The 12,414-nt window shown below is 44.9% G+C and overlaps 1 protein-coding gene across 6 annotated transcripts in view; it reads right to left on the bottom strand.

The window, feature by feature from the left end:
• Positions 1 to 12,414, bottom strand: part of KIAA0232 (KIAA0232 ortholog) — an 82,909-nt gene that overhangs the window by 20,605 nt on the left and 49,890 nt on the right. For 5 of the 6 annotated variants that reach the window (XM_064488293.1, XM_064488291.1, XM_064488298.1 and 2 more), the window contains 2 exons: positions 1,366 to 1,432; positions 129 to 210 (listed from right to left, as the gene is read on the bottom strand). In XM_064488293.1, the coding sequence (XP_064344363.1) occupies positions 129 to 210; positions 1,366 to 1,432 (149 nt within the window). The remainder of the gene's footprint in view (positions 1 to 128; positions 211 to 1,365; positions 1,433 to 12,414) is intronic. The other variant, XM_064488303.1, reaches the window with a different exon arrangement.

The raw sequence follows: 12,414 nt of genomic DNA, 5'->3' as shown, positions 1-12,414 counted from the left end.
CAATAAATGTTTCCTGGGTTATAAAATATCAAACTAAATAGAAGATGACAAACACTGTAAACCATGCAGCAGTCATTAGTCTGATTTTAACAAATGCACACTTTATTACTGAGTACAAGCTTACATACATTTCCACTTGATCCTTTGCTGTAGGGGATAATTCTGCCTCTGGAGAGGGAGACCCCTCTAATTTTTTGTGAATCTTCTCTTCTGTTATGAAACAAAAATTCAGAAAGATTTGTCTTATATCTAGTTAATAAATGCTTGTGTTTTTAAAAGTTTCTCAAGTAAATTTAATCAGGAATTAAACAGGTTTTTGTGGCTTAAAAAGAACTCTATACCAGTTTGCCATTTTAATAAAAATCTATCTCTTCAGTGTGCCAGAGGGAATTCTCTGGCTAAACTACATCAGCATTGGGCTGAGAGCTGAGAGGAGTTCATCTCAGCACTGACAGTGCTCTGGAGGCACTTAATTATGAGACTGAAATCCCCTGGGTACCTATTAATTACACCAGAAGGAGAGAACATCTGTTTAGACTCCAAAAATACTTTCTCACAAAATTCTGCACTCATGGACTTTATATTGCCTCATCTTGACTAATACTAACATGAAAGAAAGTTATTACAATTAGCTCTGTTACTAGGTGAGCAAGGGCTGTGTTTCAACCAAAATAGAAGCAAAGGGCTATACTCTTAGCTTAGCTCATGATACTGACCTCAGATTAGAAACAAATAAACTGCGCCCTTGAAAGGTAGGCTCACGGCTTGCTGGACAGCAAAATAACCATGAAGAGGACGTGGGAAATAAAGATCCTTAACTGTAACAGGTAACTTCCATTCTACAGGCTTGCAGAGAAGTTGGGAAAAGCAGCTGTGAGGGTGATTCATGAACCAAAATGACTTAATGAGTTTGTCAAGTCTGCCTGCCCCAAAACTTCCAGAGTCAAGGCAGAAGTTCCTTCCAAACCTGTAATGATTAGTTTTGACACCTTTGGAGGCCTTGATGTCAACAGGCAGATATTAATTGGGGGGGGGGGGGGGGAAGAGAAGAGATTATTGCTCCTGATCCCTGGGCTTCAATCTGAACAAAAAGAGAAGTCTCCTCTCCCTAGGGCACCTGTGGATTAAGTCACTCCTCTGAGAACAGGGATGTATCTACGAGTGATGGTGGAGGGAGGGCTGACCCGGAAGCCACTCACAGATAGAGACACTGCCTGATACTGGCCCCGGCCCCGTGACACACCGAATACAAAGGCTTTGTTCCTGCTGCCTTTCCTTTTGGATCAATTCTATTTCCCCCAATCAAACTCCTTGTTGACTAGATCCTACTGCGCACAGACAGCCTTTTGGAAGCGGTGTTCTCACCTTGCTTACTCTGAAGGTCTTTCAGCCTGGAGCAGAGCTCCTCCACTAAAGTCTCGATACCAGAGCTCTGCATGAGAACAAAACACACGTTAGTTTACTGCCAGGTATGTACAAGTCAGGTATTTGTATACTCTTGTTTTAGTACAAAAGTTTTATAAATCTTCCACGTTTCAAAAGAAATACATTATCAATATTTAAATGAACACAAGTTTAAAAATTACAGGCTTGTAGATCCAATTTAGTATACATATTTTACTAATAAAGTATATTCAATGGCACCTACTAATAAAAAGCAAAACTATCAATGTACCTCCCACACAGATTCTGTCTTCCCAGGGATGTAGCATCTTGCCCACAGGGAAGCCTAAGGACCTAAACGCCCAATTATGGTTAAAAGTCAGTCACCATCAAAAACAGCATTCTGTATCTGTGGAGTAAGCGCTTGTAACCAGATTTAGTACAAATTAAAATCACAAAAATCTCATTGTGGGCCTCTAGGAGCTCATGGGCTGAAGAAAAGCAAGGTGATTTTTTTTCTTTTAAAGTGCACACTCGTGACTGGAACAGAAACAGCAGACAGAAAATATGCATCGTTACCGTGAACAAATGTGAAAGCCGTACTTTAAGGGTCATGAACAGGGCATTAGCCTCTGCGCAGACCTGGGGTAAAACGCAAGAAGAGCACGTAGAGAGTCTGAAATCGGGAGGATGAGAGTAAGAGCCAAATTCTAAAGAAAAATGAGTGCTGGAAATAGGCATGAACCAATCTCCCACCACGCCGACTGCAAACTTCTAAAATTCTCTATTTCTCACAGGGGGAAAGAAAGATCTTTTACAAGGTACAAAAAAAGTGAATATACTTCCTAGGAACTTTACATTTATTCAGTGGCTGAAAGTCCTATGTAATGTGGAATTGAGTCTCTCGGTGGGCACGATCCAAACAGATGCACAGGACTCTGCTCACCCGCCGCCCTCAGAGGGCCTTGAGGGGCTAAAAATAGAACGTTACCCCATTCACTTCACTCAGAATGACTCAGCACAAGTACTAGAGAAATCCTAAACAAGAAACCGCACATTACACAGTTTGAGCAGCGAGAAAAATTACCATGAAAACGATTAATTATAAACACTGACAGTCACATTCCATTCACGTCATATCGCAGCTTTTACAAGGAGAAAGGACAGGAGAAGAAAGAGAAATGGGCCAGAGAAGAGCTGTCCTTTCCTTAAAAACACCCTTAAAAACCATGGTAGATATTAGTCACAAACCCAGCTCTGACTACACAATTCCATTGGAGAGCCTCAGCTTACCATAACGCTCAAGGTGTGATGAGTATGGCCGTTTTACTCCATTTCCTCCAGACCGTGAACCTAACACCGGCGTCAGCTGACACGCGGCTGCACGCTTTCCTGTACAGCGAGTCCTGTCCCTGTGTTTCTAAACCCGGTGCCAGTCTCCAGGGCAGAGCACCGAGCCCCTAGGGATTGCTTATTCCACTCCGCTCAGTGCTCTGAAGTGGCGGGCTGTTTACGGGTCTCCACAGAACAATCACCACAACCTAGTCAACAGATACTATTTTTTACGCCTCATCTTGGAAATTACCTCCACACAACTGTAACTTCAGTTGTTCTGGACAGTTAACGCAGCTTAGGAGTATACACGTTTGCTGTCAAACATAAACGGAAAAGCAACAATGAGCTTACTCCTGATCTCTGTGACCGAGAGCAAGCTCTACCCACACCAGGCCTCTGCCTTTCTTCCTTGATTCCTGCAGCATCCTACAAACACATACACATATACATATATAAATAAAAATTATTAGACCACTGGGTTCCTGTAATAGCAAACTGAAAAACTAAAGGGGATAGCAAAAGCAGCACTGTACACTGTCATCTTATGGCAGCTGTTCTGAAGTGTTGATTTGCTGTTAATGAGAAGTTTTGTTTACTTTCCCAATTATGGTATAAACTACTAGATGAGTTTAATGATCATATTTTAATAGTATACCATATCCACAGGGGCATTCAAGAATACTAAGAGACTGCAGTATCTTAAGAAAGAGAAAGTACATTATACCCACATTTTAGGGAGAACTCTATAGAACATGCTGTAGGTAAAAAAAAAAAATACCAACATTCTACCACTAAATTGATGAATTGTCTTCTCAACTGTAAAATGGGTATTACCCACTTACCCCTCAGAATCAAACTAACACGCAACAGTGCTCTGCAAACCGTAAGAGCGCTCTAAAGTCCACGTTACGCTACCCGGGTCTGAATGCGGGGAGCCGCGCGCACACAGGGACTGCGTGGCGCAGCAGCGGGCCAGGAAGCAGTCTTCCAGGTGCACGGCCGTCCACTGGTTTCTCTCTCTCTCACCCTGTCAGCAAATGGTCAGGGGCCCCCAGTGTGCCAGGCAGGACACCCGGGGAGACAAGCTCCCTGCCCTCATGGAGGCTACACTCTAATAACCCTTACTTCTCCAAGGAGATGGCCAGGAGGAACGGATGTGGGTCTGCAGTCCCACCCTGCCGCATACTCCCTGGGCAGCAGGCTGTGGGCCTCTCCTTGTCTCTGAACACCTGCCTCTCAAGAAGCCCGCGCATAAACTAAGAAGATGAACATGTGAGGCACCCACGAGAATGCCTGTCATATCAGTCACCTAAACACTGGTGCCTTCTCTAGATTTTGGGTATGTTTTTGATTTTCCAAAGTCTCATATTGGGATTCATTGCTTTTGAAACGCCTTGAATTTCTGCTGCTATTTGAGCTGGAGGCTGGAGGAGGAAGAAACATAACTCATCTGACCCAGATAACCTGGAGGCCCCTGGATTCTGCCTGGGCTCCGGGTGCTGGCACTGCCGCGTCCCCTCCCCTGGGCTGCAGGCTGGAGTCAGACCCTCCCGTGATGGTGGAGACGGAGCCTGCGTCAAACACTGCAGCCACTGTCCCACTGCTTCTGGGAGTCTTGTGTGTTCCCAGACACATTTCTGTCATTTCCCATCCCACAGCATTTCCAGTGCTTCTCCATCCTCCCTGCCTCCCATCCTGCTCAACCAATGACCTTAATCATTAGGATAAAGAAAACAAAGGCAAGCTGATTTATTTTTCTCGTTTCCTCTCCTCTCCATATTCAAAGGTTTCTGCAGCTATATGAGTCATCTCAAAGGTTAATCCTCTATGGAGAACCCTTTTGGACTGGATATGCTCCAATACTGTACAGGTACTCCCACACCAGCCCTGTGATCACTAAGCAGCATGATCCTCAGGGACACTCAACGGCCTGTTCCATTCAGGGGCAGCAAGGTGGGAGTCAAAAAGAACTGGGTTTGACTTTCACCCCAGAGTTAGCCACATGACTAGTGAGCCATAAGTCACTCACCTACTGAAGCCTCACTTTTCACAGCTGGAAAACGGTGCGAATACCACTGACACAACTCCTAATAGCCGGTCTGGGGGCTTCTTGTGTCAGTCCCCTCATTTCTTTTTTCTCTCGTATTTACAATTTCTTCATTTTTTGGTTCCTCCTTCTGGGAGATTTCCTCAGCTGTATCTTCCAATCCTTCTGTTGAGTCTTTTCATATTATTATTTTTCAAATTTTCAAGAGATCATCTTGTCCCTTGAATATTTCTTCTTTGCAGCAAGCTTTTCCTCAGAGAGAAATTCCCCGTCTTCAGAGTTCTGGCAGCCAGGCAGAAGAAAGGGGTGGGGATTCCCCAGTCAATTTGCCAACTTTCATTTAGCCCCCAATGTTCATTATGGGATCTCATGATTTCCCTCAGAGGTGCCCGGTGTCCTAAGCCTGTCTGTTTTCCATCTCTCCAGAAAGTATCTGCCAGGATGGGGAAAGCCTATCCTTTGGGGCCCCAGGGAACCATGTCTTCTGGCACTCACCCCTAGTGCAGACCCCTCTCACAAGTCTGCTGGGATTCCTCAGTGAGACACTACCAAGTGTGAAGCATGCCCTCCTGGGCTCCCCTGCCAGGTGCAGAAGCCTAAACGAGCCATGTAGAGAAGGTGGCTGAGCTGCCAGACAAGTGAAGAGAGCGATCCTGGATGTTCCAGTCCCAGCTACCACTGACTGCGACAGCATGAGATCTCAGACAGGACCAGCCAAAGAACCTCCCAGCCGAACCCTAGCCAACCCACAGGACTGTGAGCAGCTAAAATGGCTGCTGCTGTCAGTCATTAAGTTTTGGGGTACCCTGTCATGCAGCAATAACCAAGGAACAGACTTCCAAACATTCCTGTGTTCAGACCCACCCTGCACATGGAAGTCGTCTACAGTTTTTCAGATCTCAGACTTTAATGTCTAAAGCAGAGCTAGGCACTGATGGAATGATTACTGGTGACCATTCCCTGAGAGTAAGTGATCAATTCCATACTTTACTGAGCGGAAGTTTTTAAAAGCCTTTTTAAAATTTAGAACTAAATTAAGGTTGAGTCATTAAACAAAAGAGCACCAATGAGATAACTGAGAATATACAGCAAGGTTCATAAACTCGTGCCTCAGTGGCCAGGGAAGTAACACAGACGTGTGACAACTAGGTCTAATGCAACAGGAAGCAGCGGTGCACGTGGCTATGAGGATAGAATAAACACCCCTGGCCATTCAAAGATAAAAAAAAATTTTTTTTAATCCAAATTAAAAAAAGGCTGTCTCTGTCAAGGCACCTGTACGAGGGCTGTGATTCCCAACCTAAACACACGGGGGTCTACGAAAATCCACTCACTGGCCTGCCCCCAGCCTGGACTTGTGCTTGCTCTCTAGAACATGGTGCAGAGGAGGAGAGGTGTCTCCAGTGGATACACGTTGTCTGCATGCCTACCACAGGCCAGGGAGGAAGAGACCTACGTCCTCTTGGAATGATGGACAAAACACAGTTAAAGTTTGTCATAAGAAGTAGAAGATGTCAACCTCTGTTACAAGCAATGACCAAATAGCTTGATTAAACAAAACTTAGAAAAGCGCAGCTCTGCTTTGCCTCACTCTTTAGCAGGGCTACGGTCTGGAGAGCATCACCTGGACAGGGCAGAGATGCCCGGGTCACATAAAAGCTGGACAAGGTATTCAATGTCTCTGAGCCTCCGTTTCATCATCTACAGAAGAAAATACTTCAACTTGAATATTCAAGTCCTTCAACTTTCCTGGTTTCTGGTAGCATCCTAGTGATTTAGGCAGACCATATTTTTAATGTATGCAGACAAATGTCCCGTTTCTAACTTTAATTTGGAGATGGCAGTTTCTCTTCCCGTCAGATATCCCTGTTCCTCCTGAAACAACCAAACTTCCTGAAGGAGATTCAGGAAAAGGAGCTTGGAAGGCTCCAGGCTCACTGTCTGGATATACTGCTTGTCACACCTCACTGGGGGAGTGACAAGAATAGCCAAGTTCCTCAAAGCAGAACTTAGAATGGTTATTCTTAATCCAGGAAGCATGAATTCTTAAGGAGGCTACCAGTGGGCACATAAGAAAAGTTTATGTGTATCTTTCAAGTTAGGTCTATAGCTTTCATCAGATATTCAGGTCTGTGGTAATGCCAAAATGGTGGGAAAAAACCAACAACTGACTTTAATGTAGCAGTTGATGCCTAAGGATAGACTCTGCAGAAAGCACGGTACACATACACGAGAACGTTCCTTCCTGCGCTCTTTATAACAAGCAAAACTGGGAAACAACTGAGAGGTCCATTACCAGAGGAATAAACAGCTTTATGGTGTTACAATGGACAACTATTCAGCAGTGAAAAGAAATTATAAGATCACACTGTCAACACAGATAAATCTTTAAAAATGTTAACTAAAAGAAGCAAGTTATAAAATACAGTATGATACTACTCATGTAAAGTTAACATGCAGAATAGTCTCACATTTGTGTATCTCCTCAAATACCATTTGGTAAAAGTATAAAGGCGCACGCGGGAGAGAAGCACCAGTTCAGAGCAGTGGGAACCTTGGAGAGAGGTGCGGAGAAGCGCCGTCAGGAAAGGGTGCGGGGCCGAGCTGCGCTGTGAGTGTTTCCCAGGCCGCCTGCATGGGTGTGCACTGCTGTGTCTCTGCACCTGCTCCGTGTCTGCCTGTCTACCTCCCGCACCGGGTTGCTCACAGCCCACACCATAACCCCACACATACCTCTTTTTATGCCCTTTTGCTCACCTCACTCTCAGATTTTTATAGCAGCCCCTCCCCCTGGTTTCCTTTTTCATACCCTCACTTTCGGCATTTGATAGTTCAGGAAATTTCCTATAAAAATCCCAATTTTCTAACTTTTCTAAGAGAGAAGACCTGGCATCACCAGGACAGCACTCGCCAAGGTAACCATCAGCGAGCGCCGGGGTGGGCCTGGGCCCTGCGGTTCACCACAGGCCTCCCCTCTCCCTCCTGTCTTACTCACTTAGCTTCCTGCTCAGCCCCGGGAGACCGTGAGCCAGCGAGCTCTGGTGAGATAAACAAGCAAGGGGTCTGTTATTTAACCTCCTCCCCAAACCACCCGCCCATCAGCCCGACATGCATATCCAACTGCGTTTTCAGCATCTCCACTGCACTCTCCTGGGCACCTCACATTCAAATCTTAATTCACACCCATCCACCCACAAATTAGTGTTCCATCCCTAGTTTCCTTTTCCTCAGTAAATGAAAATCCCATTCTTGCAGCTGCTCAGCCCCAAAACCCTGGCTATCCGCCTCAACCCTGCCCCTTTCCTCCACCCCATGTCCATCCTGTCAGTTCCAACTTCAAAACAGATTTGGAATCTAACCAGGTCCCATCCTCACCGACCCTCTGGTCTGATATGATGGCTCCTTAGCTGCTCTCCCTGCATCTGCCTCGGCCCCTCCAACCAGTCTTCCTGCAGTGGCCAGCTGGGCCCTTACATTACCCCTACTCCAAACTCTCCAATATTCGTGGTTTATCAGAGGAAAAGCCAAAGTCCTCAGAAGGGCCTCCAGGCTCCCCTGAGTGCTCCCGCTCCATCCATGCCCTAGGAGATAGGCCTGGGCTTCCCAGAGCAGGGCTGGCTGTGACAACACAGCAATTGTGAGCCTTCCCAGCTTTAATAACGTGGCTTCTCAGAGGGCTGGCCTGTAGAAGGTGCACAGCATCACCTCGTACAACGTACACAGAACACCAGACAGGTACCACACACATTAAGTGCTCAATAAAGATTATCACTGTCTCATGCTCTAATTATCCAGAATGAATTAAGCTCTAACATCAGCATGCAAAGAAACAAGATGTATGGTCAAAATCAACCCTGAAAGTACTCCCATGAACTACTTTACATGGTTTTTGTACATACAACCCTGCACAGCAGATAAACAATACATACACGAAATACTAAGATGTACTGTGTACTTTAACTGGCAGAAAGAATTCTACAGGCAGGCTTAGCTGAATGTGAAAATATGAGCAACTAGAGTAAGACTCCACACCTGGATCATAAGTCCTCTGTAAGGCTCTCTACAGAACCACCGGCGGAGTCAGCTACCCAGGGTATGCAGCAGCGCTGTTACTTTTCAAAACTAACTTAACCAAAACAAGTTATCATTGCATCCTAACTTCATTTACTCCCCAAACAGGGCCTTGTTGAGTTTCTGATATTCTTCCAAAGTGGAAGATGAAATCCTAGCTTCGATTCAGTTTTAAGTAGCTCAGTTAAAAAAACAAAACAAAACACCAAAATATAACTAATTATTAAAAATAAAACAAAACCAAACAACATAAAAAGCTTGAACTTTGGGGATAGAGAAAACAGAACCAAGTAAACTCGAGGAGTCAGAAAGCAACAGCTGGCACAGCTCAACTTTGTTTCAAGTTTTTAAAAGGGAGGAGAGGTCTGGGTGCACACACCATGTCCACTGACAACAGGAACGAATCAGCTTAGGATAACCTTCCGTATCTATAAAGTGCCCCGTCACTGCGTCCCAGCCCCACTCCTCTCTACAGGCCCCATTACTAACTGCACTCAAAGCAAGTGCAAAATGTTATAGAAAACGAGCACCCTGAGAATTACCTCTTATCTGCATGCGTGAACGAAGAGCATTAGAAAGGCAGTTTCAGCTGGGACCTAACAAACAATGAGGCCCATGGAAGGTCATGATCCCCCGGAGGGATAAACAACCACCACCTGCAGGTCTTCACAGGTGCCGCCAACATATAAAATAAAAATTCGACATAACTGAGCTTCCATGTGGTTTTGGCAACATTTCTCAGATAAAATATTGACCTGAGCAGGTCAAGAGACGTGCTGTAATGTGGGGCACAACCTGATGCAAGAATTACGTGGAGGCACAGAGTCACATCACAGGTACGTGGAAGGGAAGTCAGCCATTCTACTCATACCACGATGCGGTGAGGAGTCTGATACCTTGGGGATGCTTTTATAGAAACAGCTAACACTGCAGCTGTGACAGTCACACATGCACACGGGAAAGTAACGAGAAAAGAATTCATCTTGTGTAATACATAATATCACCTCTACTTACCTGGCCAGCACAGTGAGAGCCTATGTTACAGTCATATCACCTATGTTATAGTCATGTGATTATGTCATTCACATTTTAATCAATTAGATTGTAAACTTATTAGTGGCTTTGGATTCTGAGCAGTTCGTAGTGACTACACAGAGCTGCACTAAGAAGAGCTCTTAGTTGCCACTAGAACTGGGTGGGAAAGCAAAGCACAGAACCACAAGCACTGCCATCCTCAGCGTTTAGGAGACGAACACCACACTATACACAGACCTTCACTGTGGTCAAAATATAAAACAGAACTTTGGCATTACAATTTCCTATGTAGCGCCTTCCTCGCTCCTTTGTTTTCACCGGAGCCACCAGACAGTCTAGAAAGGAAAGCCAGGGGACACACAAATAGCCCACAGTTCATAAACGACCACATTGATTCCTTTCTATGGTTACAGGCCATAATTAAAGAGGGTTCTTTTCAACTTCTTTCCACTGGCTCCCCAAGAACCCGACGAGCTGGCTTACAGGGCCTGTGCACCAATGTACAAACAGCAGGTGCCTCAGGTACGGAGCTCTGGGCTTGAAGACTTCCTACTTCCTTTTCATTCTGTCCCCAAGCACTCGGTTGAGTTCCTGGTGTATGCCTGGCACATTCACTTCCTCATCCAACTTTAATTTGGTAAGATTAAAAAACAATCACTATTAGGAAAAAGCAATGCAATCATTTATCATAAAATGAGAAGGACAGAGTAAGACACGACAAATAGACTTCATTGCGCTTGTAAACAAAAATCTTGCCTTTGACAGCCAGGCAAAGGAAAGCATTTTCCAAAGGAGCAACTCAGAGAATCAAAGATCTCTGCAACCCACTCTCCTTCCCTGTGCTGTTTCTACCCGACACCAAGCTCCTGTCTGCACACAGCCTGCTTGGCTAGGATGGATTACACACACTCAGCAGGCTGCAGGAGGAGCCGGGTCTTGCACTGCACTAGGACAAGGTATCTGTGCTCCCTACTCTTCCACAGCTGGCTTCAGCTGTCCTTGTTTTTCACTCCGCTTCACCATGAGTCGAAGGCTAGAGTCGTTTCTCAGCAACTTTGCTCTAAGGCAGAAATAAGATCCTGTCCCAGATTGAAACTCCCTACTCATATTTTCCTCCCAACCATGACTCAGCAGCAGCTTCTCTGGACTGTACTCAAAGAATTTACCTGAACTAACCTCTCACTTTTAAAAACCATCTGCATTCTGAATTCCTTTAAAAGCTCCAAATTCCTTTACCAATCTATTACTCCCTTCAGTGTCCCCCAGAAGACACCTTTTGGGTAACTGTCCAACCACCCTCTTTTCTCTGAGGGCTGCCCGTCACTGCTGAAAGGGTGGACCTCCAAGCAACTCTGTCCCCTCACCACAGCTTATCAAACCCGGGGTGGACACCTGGTCCAAGCCTAGCCAATCAGATTCTCCCTCTAACTGGATGGGGTTGGGTTCTACACTTGAGCAGTCATGCTGGGCTGGGGCTAGAATGGTCGTTTTCTCACCATGTGTGTGCTGAAGTGGAGAAAGCCAGACTTCAGGAAGAGAGGGAATGACTCAGAAACAGGGAGAAGCAATGGGAGACTGTGGGTCATCAGAGAAAATGACTGGCTGCTAATCATTGCGCTCCCAGCTCAGGCTGCTCCCGAGGCTGCTGCAGTTCCAGCACTTGGTTTCAGTGAGGTATCCTGTATCCTTTATGTATATTTCCATTTTTTTCTTTAACTAGGTTACATGTGTTCCTACTCTTTGTAACAAAAAGGTACCCAAGATTATTATATGAGCAGTAACTTCCACATTCCTATCCCACAGTCTATGAGGCAGCCGCTTCAAGAAATCAGAAGTTAAAAAATCAAAGGGCCCAGGAATCCCGCTCCTGGGTATATCCAGAAGGAACCCTACTTCAAAATGACACCTGCACCCCAATGTTCATAGCAGCACTATTTATAACAGTCAAGACATGGAAACAGCCTAAATGTCCATCAACAGATGATTGGATAAAGAAGATGTGGTATATTTATACAATGGAATACTACTCAGCCATAAAAACTGACAACATAACGCCATTTGCAGCAACATGGATGTTCCTGGAGAAGGTCATTCTAAGTGAAGTAAGCCACAAAGCGAAAGAAAAATACCATATGAGATTGCTCATATGCGGAATCTGAAAAAAAACAAAAACCAAAAACAAAAACATAAATACAGAACAGAAACAGACTCATAGACACAGAATACAAACTTGTGGTTGCCAAGGGGGCGGGGGGTGGGATGGGACAGACTGGGATTTCAAAATGTAGAATAGATAAAAGATTGTACTGTATAGCACAGGGAAATAAATACAGGATCTTGTGGTGGCTCACAGCAAAAGAGAATGTGACAATGAATCTATGTATGTTCACATATAACTGAAAAATTGTGCTCTACACTGGAATTTGACACAACATTGTAAAATAACTGTAACTCAATAAAAATAAATAATTATCTCGCAAAAAAAAAAATCAAAGGGGTGGGGGAAAGGAAAATGGTGGGAAGAGGAAAAAGGACAGGATGAA

This window comes from Camelus dromedarius, chromosome 1 (genome assembly GCF_036321535.1).
Source record: "Camelus dromedarius isolate mCamDro1 chromosome 1, mCamDro1.pat, whole genome shotgun sequence".
In the NCBI taxonomy this organism is placed as follows: domain Eukaryota; kingdom Metazoa; phylum Chordata; class Mammalia; order Artiodactyla; family Camelidae; genus Camelus; species Camelus dromedarius.
Note: the sequence above shows the minus strand (reverse complement) of the source record. Positions and strands in the feature narration are given on the sequence as shown.